This window comes from Parasteatoda tepidariorum, chromosome 3 (genome assembly GCF_982258835.1).
Source record: "Parasteatoda tepidariorum strain Cologne lab strain chromosome 3, Ptep-v5.0, whole genome shotgun sequence".
NCBI lineage: Eukaryota > Metazoa > Arthropoda > Arachnida > Araneae > Theridiidae > Parasteatoda > Parasteatoda tepidariorum.
The window spans coordinates 71391457-71414427 of record NC_141757.1 but is presented as its reverse complement, the minus strand read 5'-3'; the positions used below and the strand labels follow the sequence as shown (position 1 = coordinate 71414427).

The 22971-nt window shown below is 26.9% G+C and overlaps 3 protein-coding genes across 5 annotated transcripts in view; 2 read left to right on the top strand and 1 right to left on the bottom strand.

The window, feature by feature from the left end:
• The first annotated feature begins 2088 nt into the window (after positions 1–2088).
• On the top strand, positions 2089–3991 carry LOC107441851 (uncharacterized). The gene has a single exon (XM_016055242.5). The coding sequence runs from the start codon at positions 2229–2231 to the stop codon at positions 3516–3518; it is 1290 nt and encodes a 429-aa protein (XP_015910728.1). The 5' UTR covers positions 2089–2228; the 3' UTR covers positions 3519–3991.
• A 7296-nt stretch (positions 3992–11287) lies between these two features.
• Coq9 (ubiquinone biosynthesis protein COQ9, mitochondrial) lies at positions 11288–21613 on the bottom strand. The gene is made up of 9 exons (XM_016055245.4): positions 21483–21613; positions 20682–20894; positions 18535–18676; positions 16839–16920; positions 15560–15664; positions 14631–14786; positions 14444–14497; positions 13255–13363; positions 11288–12600 (listed from the first exon to the last, which is right to left on the bottom strand). The coding sequence occupies exons 1-8, from the start codon at positions 21559–21561 to the stop codon at positions 13325–13327; spliced, it is 870 nt and encodes a 289-aa protein (XP_015910731.3). The 5' UTR covers positions 21562–21613; the 3' UTR covers positions 11288–12600; positions 13255–13324.
• Positions 21614–21834: 221 nt separating this feature from the next.
• The window catches only part of LRR (capping protein regulator and myosin 1 linker 1 leucine rich repeat protein), a 58483-nt gene continuing 57346 nt past the window's right edge, over positions 21835–22971 (top strand). For 2 of the 3 annotated variants that reach the window (XM_087159513.1, XM_087159515.1), the window contains exons 1-2: positions 21836–22061; positions 22638–22735. In XM_087159513.1, coding sequence (XP_087015639.1) covers positions 22025–22061; positions 22638–22735 — 135 coding nt within the window. In that variant the 5' untranslated portion in view covers positions 21836–22024. Of the gene's footprint in view, positions 22062–22637; positions 22736–22971 lie in introns of all 3 variants that reach the window. The other variant, XM_087159514.1, reaches the window with a different exon arrangement.

Sequence of the window (22971 nt, the reverse complement as noted above, 5' to 3'; positions counted from 1 at the left end):
TGTAACTATTACTAAAAAAATTAACATTGACATCAATAATAGTTTAGATATTTTATTACTTTCTCTTCAACAAATTAACTTTTTTGATTAAAGTAATAAGCTAACAAACACCTTGTTATCTTCAAAATATTTGACAAAACTGAATCGTCAATGGCTTATTTTGAAACAATGGTTTCCGCAAAGCAAATGATAAAACTCCATTTCTTAAATGTGAATTTAAAAAATCTAATCTTTCTTAATTTAAAAAATCTAATTAAAAATTGAAAATCGGTCGTCGGAAAAAGTTTGCAATTATACTCATTCAGCTTCACGTTCGTATTCTTAGAATCTATTTGTTTACCCGCAATCTGATATACAGACATACGTACACCTACATGCGAAAAACACAAATATTTTATTTTATTAAACGTGAAGATTAGTTTATAAATTTGCAATAGTTATGACGAAAATTACATTAAATCCACACTTAAATAAACTATTAATAGGAAGTAACCACTGATGAAGGGGCTGTCTTAAATATCTTCTAAACATGCAAAAAATCGGGCCTGAATATTTCAAATATTTTTGATTAATTTGTTGAAAATAATAAACATTCCAAACAATTTAGTTGCATAAAAATATTTTAAAATTTTTCACAACTTATTTAATTTAAAAACATTTTATTTCATATGTAAGAAGCATTAAAAAGAATAGCTATTTTAACTACTTATTATGCAGATTCCAACAGCAATTGGATTTTAATATTTTTTTTCCATGTATAGAGTATTATATTTTTTCCATGGATGAATTTTGATTTAAACAATCAAAATTCACTTTACACAAGAAAAAAAAGGGAATTATGTATAATTGTATAATATTTAGCTTACTTTATTTTTTTATGCAAATATAGTGCAATTTTTATAAATTAATTTATTTTAAACAAATAATAATGTTACTTTTATTATGAATTTTTTCACAATGGAAAATTTATCTTAATTTAATAAAGTCTTTGAAAATATAAACTTGATATCATTTGTAGTACATGAGATGGAACCTCTGAAAAGCCTCCCATTGTTAGCCAAACAGCAATGAAAATCTAACACATGGTCTATTTATTTCTGGATATAGCTAAGTAAAACCGTAAATGTCAATGACAAATAGTCGAAATAAATTTTAATATTTGATTACGTAAATTTGGAAACATTAATGTAGCTGTAATTTTGATACAGATGATATATGGTGCAATATTTATTAGCAAATAAACTTTAAATATGTAATAATTGTATTTCATTTGCAAAATTACATGTGAAAAAATTTTAAAGTGAAACTTCAACAGTTATTCTGACAGAAATTGAAATTAATAATGGAACTAAATCATAACAATTAAAATTATTTTGATGCGAATCTGTCAAGTGAAGCTTTTTACGCCCACACAAACCGAAATTTTGATAAAGATCTTATGTTGGGAAAAAAGAAAAAAAAAAGAAAAAAAGCACACACACACGCAAATTTTAACATCAGAAGTAAAATATTGATGTTTTTTTTTTAATGTTTAATGTCAACACGAGAACACATTCATCTAGATAATAAACTTCTAATATTTAAATTAGATTTATATTTAATACAAGAAAGCTTAATTTCGATATTAAAAATGGTTTTATTGTAAATTTTTAATAAAATCTTTTAAAAAATACTGTAAAACACCAGTGATCTCGACAGAAGTCAAGTGCAGCTTGTAAACAAAAAAGGTAATGACGTTTTGCAAACTGACCAAACCGTCTAGAAACATGGTGCATAACTGGTGTCACCAGTTTGAATAAATCTTAGCATTCAGAAGCATAAACGAACAACTGGTGCGGTGCACTGGTGTAACCAGCTTTCATTTTGGAATAATCGGTGCTGAAATTCGTGTCATCAGTGTGTATATCGGACCGTGCCCAGTAACTGTGCCAGATCCTTCATAGTGATATGAGAATAAAGAAATTTTAAAATAATGCATAACAAAATCGATAATATTCATTAATTATCTTAAAAAATGCTTGAACAAATAAATCGAAACCGCGAATGAGTAGAATTAAATCGAAAGTTTTATTTTTAAGCATTATATTTTTTATTTTTGGCAATGGTCTAAAATCTTATGTTGTGTGTTGGTTTGTCTTGTTGTCTCTGTTGATATTTGAATAAATATATTTTTGAATGCTTTTGCGTAACTATATTTTAAAATGATTAAACATTATTAACCCATTATAATGAAAAGAGTTGGATTATCACGATTTAGTCCTTTAGAAGTCAGTCGTAAAGTACAGCAATGTTTACGCTTAGAGGGCGTCAATGCAAATGGCGTCAACTCTTCTGAAAGTACCTTTGATAATGCAACCCGTAATAAAATCGATTCTGAAAACCAATCATCCAGTGACAAAAATTGCTCTGATAACAATAAAAGCAATATACTGACTTCTATTAAAAAGAAATGGAAGAAAACAAACCGTAACAAGCGTTGCGATGCGAGACCTAGATCAGATTCAATGTCGAATGTGTGTCAGTGTCACAGCGAGAATTGTGAAACACAAACCACTTGTGCGAATCACTTTAGAAGCCGTAAAATAAAACAAGGGGACAAAAATAACATATGGCCAGTACCCTCATCAATTTTAAGGTGTCAAAATCATCAATTGTCTGACAAAGCCGATGATGTGGCAGAATTGCTCCCTTGTTCCTCCGATGATCCGGAAATATGCTCCTGTTTTGGGAGAATTCAAAAGTCAAATTCAGATTATGAAACAAAGAAATCTGCACCTTCTTGCTCAAAACTCAATTCATGTACATCTTGTAGTATGTCCAATTTAACCTGTGATGTAAACCAAATTGCCTCTAGTCTTGCCGAACCTGAGAGAAACCTTTCCACATCTTTTAATACTTTAAACAGCAATCAGCTCACAGAAGCAAACACAACATATGAAACCACTTTGTCTAGTGCGCCTAATAAAATTCTTACAGAATCTTCCGAATTGACCCTCAGTTCAGTCGTTCCTAGGGTTGGAAATTTGACTCAGGAATTGTATAAATTATCAAAATATGGCTGGTATTGGGGACCCATCAATAGAAGTGAAGCTGAATCAAAATTAATAGACCAACCCGATGGAGCTTTCTTAGTGCGAGATAGCTCTGACGATCGATATATATTGAGCTTGAGTTTCCGTTCTCATGGTAAAACACTTCATACTCGAATTGAACATAGTAATGGTTTATTTAGCTTTTATGCTCAACCAGAGCCTGAAGGTCATGCCTCCATTGTTGAACTGATACAACAGTCCATGTGTTTTTCCCAATCTGGTGTTTTTTGTTATTCTCGAAGTAGGTCTCCAGGTTCTCCGTCATTTCCAGTGCGCCTTACTAAGCCAATATCTAGGTTTACTCAGGTTCGCTCATTGCAATATTTATGTCGCTTTGTTATCAGACAATTCACTAGGTATGATCATATACAAAAATTACCTTTGCCATCTAGGATAAAAGGGTACCTAGAAGAAGGACATTATTGAAGTGTTCCAATGCTTTATTTAGGGAATGTTGTTGCCTTTTAGAAATATGTAGGATAAAATAAGCTGAATGCAGAAACATTTATGCAATATATTTATTATAATGTGTTCTGGAGTTTTAAAGAAAGGGTGAGGGAAAATTGATATTAAATATTTATTGGACAAATAATATTTTGCAAAGTCAAGAAAAGCTATAATAAACAATGTTTATAAATTATATGCAATGAAATGTGATATTACAAACTGTATGCAATTACTCTGTCCTTTTGCTCTTCATTAAATAGAAATGTTGATATATTTTCAGTTCTAAAAAAGTATAATGTGAAATCAAGCCATTTTTTAATCAATTAACTTGATTAAAGTTTGTTGTATTTTCATCATAAAACAATATAAGCAACTGTTATATTGAATTGAAAGTTACTATTGATGATTGAAATATTTATAATATGTGATGTATTAAAATATTATAAAATTGGTTTTGATCTTGGTAATTTATTTATAATTTTTTCTAATGTGCTTTACAATTTTTTAACTTCATCAACTTCAGATATCATAATTATTGTAAAATTCTTAGAATAATTCTTTGCGATATTAAAATTTATTCATAAACATTTAAAATCACAAGTGGTAAAATTTTATTAAATCCTATGTTCATTTTCGTGCAATCATACCATTATTAGGCTAAAAGGGAGGTAAAAACTGAGATTATCAGATAGAAATTACTTCATACTAAAGAGATCAATATATAGTTCAAGTTAATGTCAGAAGATTAAAAAATCAATGATTTCTAAATATTTGACAAAAATGGTGCTGCAGCAAGATCATTCACTAAAGTTTTTGATTATGAAGTTAAAAGGCAGGAATGTTAACTAGATCAACACTATTACATTTATGAATAATATGAGGTGAAGAAAAATCGAACCAGCAATGATTGGTAGAGTTCTTGTCTTTATTTTAGCTGATTTTATCTATTAACCTTAGATTTATATCTTAAGTATGATGCAAGCTATGTCAGATTAAATAATGTCTTATTTTTAACATTACTGCCTTTTAACTTGCTGATGAAAGTGTACAATTGCGAAATTGAATATGTCTAGGTTTTAATAAAAGTTAACTATTTTTGATTTTAAAAATTTTTTTCCACGAATTTTCATAATTATTGATTCTGAGTTGCTTAAACATATGCTAGAATATAGTTATAATTAATACTTTTGATAATTATACTACTTTTGATAATTAACAAAATCAATTTCTATTAACAGTTTGGTTTTTCTGTTAATAGTGTATTTTCTAAAGTCTTTCAATAAAGCTTATTAACTTAATGCAAAATTTCAAATATATATACAGGGGTCTGTCCAAGCCGAATTTACTACCATTTAGCGGTACCTTCACAAATTCAACTTTAGGAAAAACGGTAGTTTCACAAATTCAATTTTAGGAAAAACGGTAGTTTCACAAAATACTTTTTCTTAAAATTTTATTTTTGCATCCCTTAAGAAGCCATAAATCCATGTTTTTACCACAATTTTGTGTTGATTTTTAAATATAATTTTTAATTTTTCACAAAATAGGTACCTCTCAGAAAAACCTAGACAGACCCCTGATATAATAAAGAAAGTTTTGTTTTGACATAAAATATTAAAAAATTAGGGTTGAATCGTTATGCATTTGCACTTTTTTTAAAGATTTTTTTCTCTCTCCAACATCAGCAGTAATAACTGCCAAAATGAGATTTCGATAGTTCTTGTGGATGCAAATAAGTGCAATGCAATGATGGGAGAGTAGGGGAAGTAAAGGGCAAAGGTTTCGTCTTTAAAGTTATGTAAATGGGTTCTATATTAAGCTTGGTTAACAGTTAACTTAGCTATATCATAAAATGAAAATTTGGCTAGTCCATCGCCCAGTTGTTTTGATTAGTAGTGGATTCTCCTATTAAATTTGAAGAGCTGTGTAAAATCGTTATCCATGTCCATTATAAGTTTCAGGTCGATTGCTTGTAAGTTCAGTACACTTGTTGCTATAAGAATTGCCCAGATGTTTTGTTTCAAACATTACAGTACCTGAATAAATTAAGATAGCTCAAATTAATTTTGATATGATGCACATACATCTGAAAGCAAGACTATAATTTTAATTCGAGGTGTTGTGTTATGAATAGAGCATGGCAATGTTGAGTGTGCATTGTGTATTGAAAAGTAAATTTGATGTATGTGAAAAGATTTATAATGACTGCATTTGCTAAAACAGTGATTAACGATTGGTATAATTTTAAGGTGTTGCGAAGAAAAGAAATGGGATACACATTTTACAAGTGAGAAACTTCAAGGTATATATCAAGGTATCTTTTTAAGTGCCACTGCCAGGTATACATGTCCCTGGCATACCTTATGCTAATGATTACATACTTAATACTAGTGAGCTTGGTGACAATATTTGATACTGTTTTCGGCATGGAGTACAGACTCTGAACAAAAGTTATCTGGGAGATAAAATTTGATATAGATCTGCAGTTACTCATGAAATACATGTTTTGTGTTAAAAAATTACCTAATGTAAGTGAACTTTGAATTTAATATGATTGTAATATTTGATTCTGCATACAATATGTGATTAAAGTGGTTGGCAAAATAAAAAAATTGCCAGTCATCTGGTGCAGATGTACAAGAAATCAGTTTTATTAAAGTATTAAAAACATCCCTTAAAACCTATTTTATATTTATAAAAACTATAAAGAAATATCCCACTCCTCCAAAAAATATTGCAGCTTGCTACTCTTTTTTTTTTTTTTAATAATGTAGGCCTATTTCTGTACATTGGTAAAAAATATTTATATTTTCTACAACAAGACTTTTTTTTTTGAAGGAGAAAATTTTTTCACATAAGACTTAAAGCCAAATGTGTCTTTAAAAATTGTCATTTTCAATAAGCATGGTAACTTTTAAAAATGATAAAATTCTCAATTTTGAAATTGCTTATTCAGTAGTTTAGGGCAGTGCCCCCTAACCTCAAAGTGATACCGGTCCATGGATTAAATTATGCCGGACCGTCCAAGGAACATTAAATCATCTCCATTTCATTTACTGTGGTGTATTTCTTTTGGATTTGCCCAACTTCACATAGACGAGAAGTTGGGGGGAAAAAAACTGGAATATGAAGGACAGAAGAAATTTAAGGATCACCACATCAATAACGAAGAATGAATTCAAAAGCATCATATTTTGTGGCCAACCAGAAGAAGTTTGCATTTGCGAGTGAATCTATGCACTGTCTTATTCACAGAGAAATTCTGGAAAGCTGAAAAATGTTATCGGAACTTAATACATAGCATATTGATTGATGTCGTTAAAGCTATTAACCACATCAAAGCCCACTTTTTTTGTTGGCTTCCGCAAATAAAAAATTTGTATTCCAACAAATGTTGCATGGAATTTCATAAATCTAAAATTTTAATTTCAAAATTTTCACATATTTTGAAATGAAAAATTTATTCACCCGAATCAACAAGCAAGCCCCTTTTGTGCCAGAGTTCTCGTAAATACACTTTAGCAATATTTTTACTTGGATTTGTTTGAGCAAAATGCAACTTCGGCTAAATATCAAAAACACAAAATTTTGAAGAAAAACGAGGCAAAAACAGACTTATAAAAACTGATACTATAAAAGGTAATTCCTAAAAAGTTTAAAAAATTGTTCGCACCAAATGTGGTCTTTTTCTGATTTAAAAAAAAAAAAAACTTTTATTCAAATAGTGTCGTGATAAGGCTAATTTTAAATCTTCCCACAACATGACACCTTCAATGAGTGTGGATTTTGTTGCATATTCCAATTTGTATCAAAAGAATTATAAAGTTGATAATGGAAATTTCGAATTTCTCATTTGACAAATCACTTTTATCAATGCTCTCGATTTGCATTAATTTCCTTATAAATGCGTGTGGTATTTTGCAGTTATTGCTACTAATTTCTACACGGTTTTTTAACACCTGATATTTTTTCATACAATATTATGACTTGCGAAATTCAAATTAAAGTTTTGAGTAATTGCTTTTTGCTACCATGATTCCATAGCGCATTTTCGATCGTTCTCTTGGCAGTTATGGAAATTGATTTGCACAAGGTTTTGAAATCCTGATTTTTTTACATACAATATTTATTATGACATAATACGGAAATCGAATAATTCCTATTTGATGCGATGATTTCAGATTTTTTTGATAGACTGATTACTGATTTCAATGTGGTTTTAAAATTCCTGGTATTCTTAATAAGATTTTAAAAATTATTACAACATGCATGCAAATTTCGAATCTTACTTTTGGATAATCAGTTTTGAATGTGTCTGATTAGCGTGGTTTCGTCGTAATTTCACATGGTTTTGACATTGACTTCTTTTTTGGCAGTTATTGCCTCAGATTTTGTGTCTTTTTAAATCTGATTTCACAAAACAGGTAAAAGCCAGAAACATGCTATTTTTTTTCTTTCAAAATGCGAAAGTGCCACCCATAATATTAGAATATAATTCTTTAACATAAAATATTTAACATTAAAAAAAAATTTACACATTGAAAAAAAATTGCGTCATTTGGAAGCAAAATTTTCTAACCATGATGCTATTAAAATTTTTCATATAATTTTTCTAACAGTCACGTGCCCGGTATATTTACAAAATCTTTTTAGACGTATATCAAATCTATATCTGCTATGGTTAATTAAAGAGATTCTCAATGTGTTGCAAATTTTTTAAATAACAAGAATATTTTTATAAGAGTATGCAATTTTAAAGTTTTAAAGGTTTTTAAGTAAAGTATAAAAAATTTAACGTTTTATGTAAACACTTTTACCCATAAAAGATATTATATCAAAGCTGAAATTTTTGTTCGGAGCTTTTTTTTTGCATTAAATTTACATCTTTTTTAAGGTGTTCATATAAATAAAACAAAAAAATATTTTTTCTGAAGATAGTAAATGATTAATACAGTCAATTCGCTATAACTCGAATATTACTATAACTCGATTTTTTTGTGAGGTCCCGACCCTTTTATCTTCAATTTCATGTTAATTATTTTCGATTACTCGAATTTTACTCCCTTTAACTCAATTTTTTTGGATCTTTTAGAGCAAGAAAAAAAACCTTGGAGCTGATATCTTGCCCCTTTCTTTGCAAAACACACACAATGTCTTTCGCACTCTTCATGGAGAAGCTAAAGCTGTCCCTCTTGAAGTATGTGAACAGAGGTTAAATGAAACGTTACCAAATTTACTTCAAGGATACAGTGAAAATGATGTTTTCAATATTGATGAAATGGGTTTATATTTTAAATGTCTTCCAAATAAGACTATGATGTTTAAGGATGAAAACTGCTCAGGGGGGCAAAATGTGCAAGGAACGTTTGACTGTCCTAGTTGAACGAAATGCGTCTAGGACAGAGAAATTGCCCTTACTTGTCATCGGTAAATACCGAAATCCCCGATGTTTCAAGAATGTAAAAACGTATCCTTTGGATTGCAAATCTAACAAAAAGTTTTGGATGACATCAGTTTTATTTGAAGACTGTAAGAAAATTGGATCGGAAATTCTTCGCCAAAAAAAAGAAAAGTGATTCTCTTAATGGATAAATGCACAGCGCATAGTGATCTACCTAATTTGAAAGCCGTACACTTGCAGTTTCTCCCACCAAACACAACAGCAAAGTTGCAGCCGATGGACCAGGGTATCATAAAGTGCTTCAAACAGTCTTATCGTAAATGGCTTGTCAGAAAAATGATCTTAAATATTGTAAGCATTTAGAACATTTGTAATTAAAAAGCATTAATTAAATAAACCGACAATATTTTGAAAGTCCAAAACCGAAACTAACGGTAAGTCGAACTTCCGATATGTCGAAGTTTTTCGTCAGTCCTATCAGATTCGAGTTATCGCGAATTCACTATATTTACGCACTTAACCGCTTCCCCGGTTATCCCGAGTCGTATATATTGCAAATATTTATTATCCCGAGTAAACTCGGGCGTAGCAGATATCGTCAATACGTTTTGTTTTATCATGTTTTTATTTGGCCGGAAGCAAAACAGAAAATAATAATAATCTGCTGTGATTGGAAGTTTGTCAATTTTTGTTTGGGAGTTTTGCTATTTGTGGGACTGGCAGGCGTGTTTTGTACAATTGTATATACGATGGTTGATGAATTTACATAGAAAAAAAAAGGCGTTTGTGAGCAAAAATGTAGATGATTTTTCAGATTATGAAGATGTGAACATACAAGTAAACTGATGGTAAATCAAATATTTTTTACACATAAAAAAATTAAAATTTCAACTTGGAACTTGTGTATTATGTTTTGTTTTAGTTCCTTGTATTTATTAATGAAATAATAAAATGTGTTTATTTTTTGCATTTTTTTTCTTCAAAAAAATTGGCAAGGGATTAAGGTCACTGAGCTAACTTAAAATATTTTGACAGGCAAATGTTAGATGTATTGCAATTATGTTTGATTCATAATGTAAAAACTTTACTTGACTCGAAAAATTTAAAAGGTGTAAAAAGTAGACAAATATCGAGTGCTCAAAAATAGGTGCTTATCCTCAAGACTCACCAAATTAAAAAAAAAAAAGCAAAGTTGCCACCAAAAAATAAAATAATGGTAAAAATTAAAACTATAAAAACTGCAATTGCTGGTGAGGCAAATCAAGACAGGATGCATTTCCAAGTGCTATGGAGGTATTTGTGCCATTAACTTCAGTATTCATATGAATGAGACACAATTCCAGAGCATCAAGATGAGCTAATGTGAAAGGTTTGGAAGGAATTTCGACGATATTGAAATTAAATTTAAGCTTATATCAAGCTTCCAATAATGAGTGACATTACATGATTTGTTAAAATCTTTATAACTCAAGTAGTTCCATAAATTATGCATCACATGTAATATATATCAGCTTTAAAAAAAAAAACATTTTTTTTCCACCTTAAATCTTTTAGAAGATTATCAATCCTATTAATTTATGCTTTTAACCAAAGTGTTTGGACTTCAAAAGCAATGAATTTATAACTGCTTTGAAGTAGTTCTACATGTTTTTTTTAAATAAATAAAACGATTAAAAGTATAATTATAAACCTAACTTATAATAGCATCTCTAGAAGTTGTGTGTTTAGATTCTAGTTTATTAATCCATCACAGCATTTTTAATGCTTTTATTTCATGATAAAAGCTCAAATGGTTAGACGAGGTGGAGTCAAGCAAATCTGTTTTCATTTGTCAAGAAACTAAAAGTTCGTAAAGTTTTCCTTGAGAATATCATCCATAATGCTTTTACTCACACTGAGCACACAAAAAGGAAAGAAACATGAACATAGTGAATGCTCTCAAACGACATGAAAGTAGAGGTGAGGCTTTTAAGGTTAAGATGTTCATCCACTTAATATGTTTTCAATGTCTTTTTTGACTGTTGATTTGGAATAAAAATACTGATATGCACACCAGTTTGCAAAATCCAAAAAATCTGTTTTTTCTTTTTGAAGGAAAAGATTTAAATAGATTTATGGGTATTGCCAAACAACACATAATACAAATATTATAAAAACGGAACTTTTTTTCACTGTAGAGTTTGGTTTTTCTATATTGTTTTATTTAAATGCCTAAGCTTTTAAGTTTTTTTTTTCACAATATGACATGTTAAAATATGTATAATTAATATTTTCCTTCTAAACTTACATACTGTCCCTGCCCAGAAAAATATATTTCTGTTCTTTTGTTATGAAAATAAAAAACTACTTAGTTTTTCAATGTATCTTTTATTACATTTTGTTTATTTTAATACAAGAGAGCATGTAGTATATTCAAATAAAACTTGTTTTCATATTAACAATACCCTTTAATTCTAAATTTTAGGAACACAAATGAATATTTTTAAATACTAGCTATTAGAATGTATCTCTTAATTAGGGAATAAAGAGAGATTTTTTTTTTCTATTACTCAAAATAAAAATATACAATAAATTTAAAATAATATTGATCCTCTAAAAATTTTTTTAAAATTGTGATAGATTAATTAGATAGGTTAAAATTGTGTGTTTGCATTTTCAAATCATATATTTTAAAAGTAAAACTTTTAAAGAAATATAAGTTCTATACACATTTAAAAAAATGACATAAGCATGATTTATTTTTTGGTCACATATAATATACTAATTGCTGTGACGTAATTATGAACTTTTTGCTGAAGTTAACACAATTTAATGTTTGAAAAAAAAAACATGAATATTATTTAGTTCTTTGTTGAATCAGCATAGATAAACATTAAAAATTTTAAACTTGAATTTTTTCAATTTTTATAGAGGATGGTCAAAATATATTAGCATTTTTGATAATGTTAACAATTTCTAAAATTTATTAGGAAACAATGATTCACAAGAAAAAATTAATAAAAGCAACAGCAAATGCTGCTGCCATTTTACATACATAATTTATCGATACAAAATCACAAATTTAAAGATAATTACAATTGCAAGGTTTCTTGCTTCTTACTTTTATGAAATGTACTATAATTACAAATTTGATTTATGTGCAAATTAAAGGGCTTAGCGAAATAGTCACATGCAGCTTATATAAAGGACACCAGTAGTTAATTGTTTTTTTTCTCCAACAAATTAATATCTAAACTTAAAATTTGTTTCGCGTTCAAGCTTTTAATATGACAGTGTTCCTACAGTAGGTGATTTCTTTCCTAAAAACAAGGAAATTATTTCTGAAAAATGTAAAGAAATTCCTAAATTTAAAAAACATTTTTTAAAAAAAAGTAAAATATGATAAACCTACATATAAACAATAACAATGTTGATGTAATATTGTTTAGATATATTGTTACTATACATATAGAGAATTATTTTAACATATTCAGAATATGAAAAATATTACACATATTCTAAATATACGAAATAATGCACTTCTATAGAACTAAGACATGAAGTCCACTTTCAAAACATGAAATTCATCTGTTAATTAAAAATAAAACTTATGATACTTTATTTCTTCATCAGGAAAATGGCTTTTTTCTTTGACATATTTCAGAAAATTAGCCTTCCTGGCTGAAAACATTAAATAAATATATATATTAGAAGTAAAGATTTATGAAACATGCATATTTCTATATGACACCAATATATCTTACCAAAACTTTTATTAAGAAGTTTAAAAATAACAAATTTTAAACAAAATTAAAATGCTAATAAAATGAAATGTTTTCTAAATAGGGTTTTAATTGTAAAATATAGAATACAATGTTTATGTAATTGGAAATGAAAACTAATTTTTACAATTACACAATAATATTAAAATTAGAAATCACCATTTGTTTGAATCACTGATAAACATTATAGATTGATACAGTAAGTGTTAAAAGTCTGACAGGATAGTACATTGAGGACACTTTTCCTTTATTATACAAAAACAATTTAAATATCAATTACAAATTCGCCATAAATAAAGAACATTATATAATAATATAAAAATATATAACTTCAATAATGAATTAAAATGTGATTAATTAGCAAAAATTTTTAATACATTTTTACTTTTCTTATATTGAAAAATAAGAGGCAGTCAAGAGTATCTGAATTCTAACAATAAAATGAAAATATTTTAAAGCGCCTCATTACTCTTCATAAAAGTTATCAAAAGATTAATATCAATTTCAATGAACCAAATTTTTATATGAAAGAAAAATACAAAAACTAACTTACTTTATAAAATAAGAATGGGTACTGGATAGATAGGAAGAATAATAATAACAAGGCTCATTTTGAGTATCTGCTATCGAAACCATCTATTCAGACCAAAAATGTTTTGCACCTACCAAAATGGAACAAAAATTAATAAGTAGAAAAATTTCATGCATTTTCAACAAATGAACATAAATATAAGAACATAGCAATTTAACATGATAATCTGAATTTATTAGCTGAAAATTGAATAACGATTCGACAATGAATCCATAACCACATGTAGATGATTTTTGATTTTGATAATTACAAACTAATTTTGTAAAAACAATTAAATAATTTTTTTACAAATGCACCAGTTGCTAAATAGACTGATTAACTGTTAAAATGTGGGTGGCCAACTTATACAAGTTTCACAACATTACTATCATTTTGACAAGACTTTAATTTAGACTTTTGCAAACTGATAGGTCTAAATTAATTTAATAATTAATTTAATGATATAAGAGCTGACATTGACCATACTGTGCCAACATTATGTTTTCTAAGTAAGTTAATCAAAGAGCAAAATTAATTTGATTAACACTAACTACAAGCACTTTATTAAAGCACACATGCTATCAACATGTCTTAAGCAAACTCTCCCTTAGGGAAAAGATGAATAATTAAGATGTTTTGTCCTTCTGATGAACATCATGCCTTTTATCATTATGAACACTAGAAAAGCATATGATGAAGCAAAATTAATTTGATTAATACAAGCTTCTGGAACTTAAGAATTTCAAATGTAATCAACTTGTTTTGAGAACAAAATTTTTTCAACACATTTTATCCTAGTGGTTAATATCTTGTTTACTCCCTCAAAACAAGTTGACTGCATATTTATTTATCAAATATTCTCATTAAAATTTATACTGCAATGCACAATTTAAAAATACATTAAATCACCAGTTTTAGTTAAGATTAAATTTAAATAATTAAAAATCTTGAAGAACTAAAAAAGGCAACAATTTATCTGCAATTCAGTAGTTAGAAACAATAAATAAAATGAGTTAAAAAAATTAAAGAAGAAATCATTTGAAATGAAATTTTATAAGTCATATAATTATTTTATATGTCAAAAAGCTCTTAATTTGAAACATTTTCCCTTCATTAATATACTGTGTTGCACTGAATGAGATGGATACTAAAATTTGATTAGCATACTCACAGTGATTAATGCTCCAAGACCATATTTTGGAAGATGCTGACCTGAAGAAACAATCTGCAAAATAATGTAAATAGACTTTAAAAAAAAAAAATTATGTAAAATGAATAAATGTTTTTCAGAGTCTAAGATAATAGTAAAAACGAATAAATATGTAAATACTAAATAAATAGGCAAATATCTAACAAACCTGTTCCAAAATTTCCTCAGAATAAACAATTGTTTCAACACGGTTTTTTAAAAACTCCATAGAATTTGAAAATTCTGGTGATTTATCTTGAATCAAACTGAACTCACATAATCTATACGCCAAAGCGAGAGATAATCGCTTGGTATACCACGTTGTCTGAAAATGTATCAAATAATTCATCATCATTATAAAGATTAATTAGTTCTATAACATACAAATAAGAGAATAGGAAGACATATTATCACTTAAAATAAAATTAGATAATAGGAGGACAAAAATAAACGTAAGTATAAATAGACAATTTAAATATGATAAAGGAAACCATGTAGTAAGTGAAAATATGTGATGGTTAGTGACATGTATAAAAACCTAATTTAGCATTTTGATCGGCTAAGAAAATTCTACTGCTTTTGTTATTTTACTTTTAACGTAACACATTATATGGAGTTTTAATGTACTGAAAGTTTACTATATTATAAACGAAATTTAGATAAAATACGCTAGTCACAAACAGTTAATCTAATCAATTACTTAAATGAATTGTCAATTAAAAGTAACTAACTATACAATAAATCATAAAACATGTAGATACATGTAGACTTTTAAAATTAATAATCATTAAGAGATCTAAGTATCACAGTACTATATGTTTGGTACCTTTTCCAGAGACTTTATAGCATAAAATTTTTCAGAGTGCCTTTTTAGAAATTCAATTCACCAATAGAAAAAGTCAACTATATTCACTATTAAATACTCACTATTAGTCAAATTGGACTGACACACCCATACATCATACTGAAGTTGTGAATTTTCCTTTATGTACTACTTTTTAAAATTTTACAAGTTTCTTTTCTTTTTTGTTTCTTATTTAGAAAAAGTTATTAAACATTTTGAAGTTTTGAAATGAAGAGATCAAAATCATTACTTACGTTTAAACTTTTGGAGGAAGAATAGCTCCAAATTATATCAACAAGTTCTAGTAGATTTTTTATATCAGTTGGAGCCTGAGTAGGGGAAACCATAAGGCTTAAAGCCTAAAAGAAAAAGAAAAAAATGTAGTTATCTAAAAAGAAATATTGGAAATTTTTTTTTCAATCAATCAAATTTGTATGACCAAAAAACTTAAAGGAGACATAATTTTCTCTTAGTTCACTACAGCTAATCATTCTCTGTGGCAAAACAATCATTAAAGAATAGTTAAATTGCATTTAAAATAATATTATTTAAAATTAATGATGTAGTAAGTGCTTGTATTTCGGAATGGTATTGGTGTAAACATAGATTAATGTTTAAATTAGTTTAGAATAGATAGATTTGTATTCATTAATACTTCTAAAATTTGATAGAGATAACATTGCTTGAATAGCCATGGACAAAGAATAGATTGTCACATCAGAATTTTTTGAAAATACATTATGAAAAGAATCTATTTGGACAAAAGACAAGCCTAGTTTTTATGATCAACTTCTAATCAAATGAAAGGATAGAGGTTGAGAATAATGTAAAGTGCAAAATGATTTTGGAAAAAACAAATTTTAAATCAAGAGAAACTACAACTCTGTATTTATCTAGTGCTTGAGCGGGCTTGGATTTAAAGTCTTTGGTCTCAGACATAAAAAATGAGCTAAGTTCTTCATTACTTCACAGACAACCATGCTACAGTATTGCTAATTAACTCACAATATGCTACTGACTATATTAGAATTTTTGTCTGTTTAAAATGAAATCTAATTAGACTTTTAAATAATTTTATCTCAATGGAATTAACACAAAGTTAAATAATTGTCATAATTGATTTAAGTAACTATATTTTACTTTGCATAAGCATAACTTTTAAGGAATTAGAAGAGTTAGACAAGATTTAAAAAAAATTAATTCAAATATATAATAATTATACTAAATTATAGTGAAATAATCCTGTGATGTTGTCTAGCAATGGTATTTTTAAATATATTAATAGAAAACAGTTGATAGTTTTGCTAAGTTAGTATGTTTCCCTATCATATGATCTTTGAAAAGTTGCATTAGCTAAGTATTCTTGAGGTACTTATGTGGGCTTATAAATTTTTTATATTTATTGATGCAAGCTTTTAGACATCATAAAAATATCAGTTACCAGCATATTAAAATCAAATAATGAAAGCAGAGTGGAGTATAACAAAGTTAATGAAAAAATTTGTATGAATTATATTTAAAAGCTCCTTTTACCTCATTCCATTGTGAAACATATGGGTAAACCATACTCAATCTCTCTTTTAAAGCACTTTCAATATATTCTTGAATATTTTCCCTAATCAAAAGATAAGCATAAGATATTGCACCAAAATTATTTTAAGTACACCATAATTCAAAAAAATTTAAGTTTTGGAAAAATTACACAGCTCTGTTACTTAACTATTTTCAGCTAACTATTTAAGTCACATTTAAAAAATAATAATTTCTATAGATTAAATGCTTAAGAAACAAACTTATTCATAACAAAATATATGGTGCATTTACACATCTGCACAACTCAATGTCCAAGAAACACCGAACTATAAGAAATTAAATGCATTAAAACAATTTTATGATGAAATATATTAAATTTTATAATAATTTATTAATGAATATTTTAAAAAAAAAAATCGATATATATATATATATATATATATATATATATATATATATATATATATATATATATATATATTGCTTCAATAAAAGATTTCAGAATCTTAATTATTTGAGAAAACTTTCATTGTTAAAATTTTAAAGATATTCTTTATTTCCAAAATAGAAACAAAGAAATAGTTTAATGAAAAATGGAGACAGTCTAAAAAATCACAAGTAAAATTAATATTTGACTCATGAAATCAAAAAATACTTATCTCTGATTCGGAAGCTAACCTTCAACAAAGCTTAACTAACAATGTCTCAAATATTTCTTTTTGAAAATGTCACATATGAATTTTAAAAATCCATTAAATTAAACTAAAATATGTAGAAAATTTCTACCTTTTAGCACTTCATATGAATTTTAACTTGTCCTTTGTAAAGCAGATAAACATAAATGATAAAATGAAGAAATACTTTTCCAGTTTTATCACTTGTAAATTTTGTGTGACTATTAAAATATATGAATTTTGGCTATAGTTATTATAAAAGAATAGGAATATTTAAAAAAAAGTTTAATTAATTAAAAAATTCTTCTTTTCATCTTCTCATAAACTACCCATTTTGATCACCTGTTATAAATTAATGTTTTGCTATAAAGTTCAAAATGATTATTTTAATAAAAATAATTTATTTATATAAAAATAACTTATTTTATATTGATTGATTTTTTGTTAGAAAAGTCTATTAACCATTAATTAGTTACAAGGTAATTTAGTTCTGGTTTATGGTAAGTAAATGAACCAAAATAAACATCTGGTTATAAGATCATTTTTATAGCACTAAATTTTTCAAATATTGTAGATTTATACAACTAATAGTTATTTCTATCAAAATTTGTAAAAGTTAGATGGTATTTGTCAACTAAGTTACCTAAATTAAAAAAATTAAATTAATTAGTATTTTAAGTATTAGCACAAAAAATTATAAAAGTATCATTTTGTTGCATTCATAGTTATACAACTAACAGCTCTATTTCTTTGTTAAATATTAAATTTCTGTGTTTTAAATTGTAACACTGTTTAGTTTGTATAATCTATATTTTTATAATGCTTTTTTATGAGAAAAAAGTTAAAAAATAAGTAAGGACAACTACAATTTACACTAAGAATTTAGTCATTTTAGTTTTCAGATGAAGAAATTATATTCCAAGTTTCTTCATCAACGTATCAAATTTAAAGGTAGGTAAAATAATGTATAATTTTTACAAAACATTTAAAAACAAAATATTTCACAATATATAAATTTTTACTTTTTATTGAGTTCTAAAACATGATTTTTCAGATGTGTGTTTAAATTTTCATTGCAAAGAAAGTTAAAATAATGAACAAGATCAGCTCCCCCATAACTTATCAACGTGTGTGAAGAAGGTGACAGACCTACAGACTGAGCTCCTAAAATAGAATAATATAGTTAAATTTAATATAATTAACGCATTTCATTACTTTAATTCGGATACAAAGATACAATATTACTTCAGAAAATAAAGCAGTAGGTAATACTAATACAGTATAAACGTGAAAATTCAGACAGTTCAGGAGTTTTACAGCTCCACTTTTATGAAATTTCTGGATTTTGGATATACAGTGCACTCCCGATTATCCGGGTTAATCACCAGGACAGGTCACACGGACAATCGAAAAACACGGATAATCCGAAAACTTCTTTTTATTAAAGAAAAAATCCATATCAGTACAAAAAATATAAAAATTACTTTCGTTTGCATCCCGTATAACATCAAACTAGGAATTTTTCTTTTAAAAAAATGTGTAATACGCCGCATATTGACACATATTTTACGAACAATAGTTAAGTTACTGTAATCAAATACTCCTATATAATCTAATAAAGTTTCAACAGATTGTAGAGCAGCAGAAATTGTATTTCCCTCACTTATTACATCTTCTGCATCTGTTACTATCATCACTATTTGATTTAACAACATAACGATGTCTTCATCTGTCAAATACTGGAAGCCAGGCTCACATGCATCACTTTGAAACCTATATTTTAATTTTTCTTCATCAAGAATTTCAAAACCTTAGATTTCTTTTGCTTGTTCGAGAATACTATTATTATATTCTTCCTGAATATCTGAAGAAGGTTATTCATCAAGCGGTATGATCTTTTCCCAGGATCGTGATAACATAGACGATTTTACCTTTGACTGTGCTGCTGATATTCCATATACTGCAATCTAATAACGAATATTGCTTTCCAAAGATTTGGCAGTGTTATAACTTCACGAATAAAAATTTTTCTCTTTAAATTTTTTGTACGACTCCAGAATGAGCATGGATAATCCGCAAACCGGATAATCCCCACACGGATAATCGAGAGTGTATTGTATTACCTGAATTAGTAATAGAGATGTCAAAGTTACTCGCTTAAAATTTTCCGTATGAAAAAAAGTTTTTATTTCTGCCATAAATCCAAGTGTCTTTTTTCTCTCTTTTAGGCAATTATTCTATTAATTTGAACGTGTGTTTAAAATCTTGATATTTTGATACAATGTTACTACACATGGATTTTGTATTAAACCTGTAATCTGTATCTCTCTTTTTTTTTGTATTAGTCATCAGATAGCAAGTCGTATCTAAAATCTTGAGATTTTAAGTGTTATTCAAAAATTGTGTTCTGCAATAACCCCCTATTAAAAATATAGGAATTTTAAAGACAGTGTGGAAATCTGGCGTAATAACTGTCATAAAAAAAAATCATAAGACTATGAATTAATGACGGAATCTTTGAAAATTAAATGCTTCAAAAAGAGATTAGAATAACAAAATGCTAAACATCTATTAATCAATTGTTTGCCATTTATATAATTATATAAAGTAAGAAATTGGAAATAAATTAACAGAATAGTCAAAATTATTATAAATCAACTATATAGTAATAAATCAGATATATAGTAAAAAAAATAATTCTGTTCTGTAAGCTTGCTCTGTAACAGAGAAGAACAACAAGAAATATTGAATTTATCTTCAATTTATGAAATTCTAAAAAAGGTTTCTTTACTTTGTATGATAACAAATCAAGATGCTATTTATTTTTGATTCTATATATGTAATTAAATTATATAAGCTTGTAGGTTTAACTAAATTATGAATTGAATTCAAATTCAAGATTAGTTTTAAACTACAATATAATTTCTTACATAAACTATAATCTGTTTATATTGATTATTAAAAAAATGTCCAAAAAATAGACATTTCTGGAAAATAAGATGTAATCTTGTCTTGAATATCTATAAATATGCAAGGGGGGGGGGAAGAGATAATTAAACCAGGCATTTAATTAACATTATATAAAAAAGTTCCAAGTTGTTCTGCTAATACAAAAAACTTTTCTTTAATTAAGAAATTAAAATGTAATAAAATAGGAAAAATATAATACCAAGTGCAACTGATTTTTTTGTCCATCCATGATCCTTAACAAAATTCAATCCTGCATGCAGAATTTGCAACTTTAAACTTATTAGCTTTTCATTCTCCTGACTGTTAGTATCAGAATCGGATTCTGACGTATCTTCATGCTCATTTTCTTGTGTTTGTGGATTGGCCTTTAGGACAAAACTTTTATGAAGCAGAGCAATTTGATTTCTTGAATCTAAATTTAAAAATAATAATTATACACAATATCAAAGGAAATAAATTGTTATACAAATAAGTTAACAAAAATATATAGCACTGAATTTATTATCTAGAAATTTTATTAAGGTGAACTCAAACAATATAGTTATCTGAATAATAACAAAAAGTGTTAGCATTTCTATACACATATTTTATATGTTAAAATATAATATTGGGATAGCTCTGTATTGTGATCTGTTAAGCTAACTACAATCGCAAGTACCAAATGGATTATAAACTAGCAAATTTTAAGTGTTTAAAAATAACAGATGATAAAGAATTTGCAACTGGAAAAGTAATAAATCAAACTACACCAAACGTTCAAAATACATATTAATTGATTTTACGCCTGAGAAAATAAATTTTTAGAATTAAAACGGAGACACTATAGAGGTAGTAATTTTTAACTGTTACTAAAAGTAACATATTATAAAGTTAAAAACTTTTATGACAAATGCATATATTTATAATGAGTGCCTTCACTTTTTAAGGTTACTTTTGAAAAATATAATTTAAAAACGTTTAGCACTGTACGTAATTTACAAAAAAGGCTAATATTTATTACTATATTGTTTAACTACAAGAAATTTAGTTCCATTCCAACTAAATTTAGTTCTTAAAAACATCATTATATAACTTGACATATTTGCTTCTGATTTGGTTAAATGTTGTATGTTTACTTGATTACTAAGTAGTTCCAGCTGTCTATTTCTGTTTATCTTAACTTGCGTTTTATACGACAAACCAAAAAGAAACTATTTTCGTTTTAAATGATGAAAATTATTGTCTAAACTAAAATTGCTTATTGAATTTTTTATTTAAAAATATTCATATTTATCTATTTTAACAAAAGGCTTATACCTCTTGAAAATACCTTATAAATTCTAATATTTAATCAGTTTTGTGAAAATAATGTCTATAACCGCGAGCAGAGCAGACATGTAATGGATTCTGTTGAGGGGCACTCCCTCCTCTATGTTGTGGTTTTGATATTGAATTAGTAAAATTTTCTTCATTTTGTTGTTTATCAGTTTTATAAATAACTTCCTAATAATGCACTTTACACTCTAGTCTAATTTCACCTAGCATTTGTACGTTTTACTAAAAATGTCTGCTAAAGGAGTGATTTCTCGTGAACTTCACGGTAATCTATTTAAAAAATAAGACACTTAAATATATTATTTTACAAAACTTCAAACAAAATCCATTTTTAATCCACCCCAAATACATAGAAATGCATTCAATAGATTAAATCATGATTGTTTTTCAGTTTCATTTTTTATAAGCTTTGATTGCGCATTATTATTGACATAAATAATGTTGAACTGAATCTTTCATGTTATAAATTGAATACAATATTATTTTCTTGTAAAATTGAGTTGCATATATTGCTTCTTTTTTGAAGTTTCAATAAAAAATTACTTTTTAAGTTAAGTTAACAATCAAGTGATCTTATGTATGTTGATTATTGTACTATATTGAAAAAATTTCATTGGGAAAGTTGTGGGATTTAAGTTGATTCATTTATTAAATTTATTATCTTCTTAATTACAAATAATAATAGTAGTTATTTTGTAATGGGTTTTACTTATTAGTTATATTTATCCTTAATTGATCTATTGAAATTTTATATAATTTTTACTTCTTTTAAAAAATTTTATTAGTTTTTCTTTGAATGATGATTATTTGGTGAAATAATTTTTTTTCTCTTCATATGTAGAAAGTATTCGTCACATATTAGGAAGAAATGTGAAAATATCTTTAAAGTGCCCAGTTCGCTTGGAAACAAAACCAGAGAAAACAGAGAATCGAGTTCTGGTAACTGAACATTGTTTATTTATGTGTATATTTAGTTTTGTTACTTTAAATATTGTCTGTATTCATTGACTTCAAGTCTAACAAAAGTCTGATCCATTATAACTGATGAACAACTATTGATCATTGAAATTTTGATGATATTTGGTATATTTGATATTACCCGTGATCTTTTAGATTATTTTTTCATTTAAAAATCATTAGTTTGCTCGAATAAACTATTTACCCTTCAAGCATTA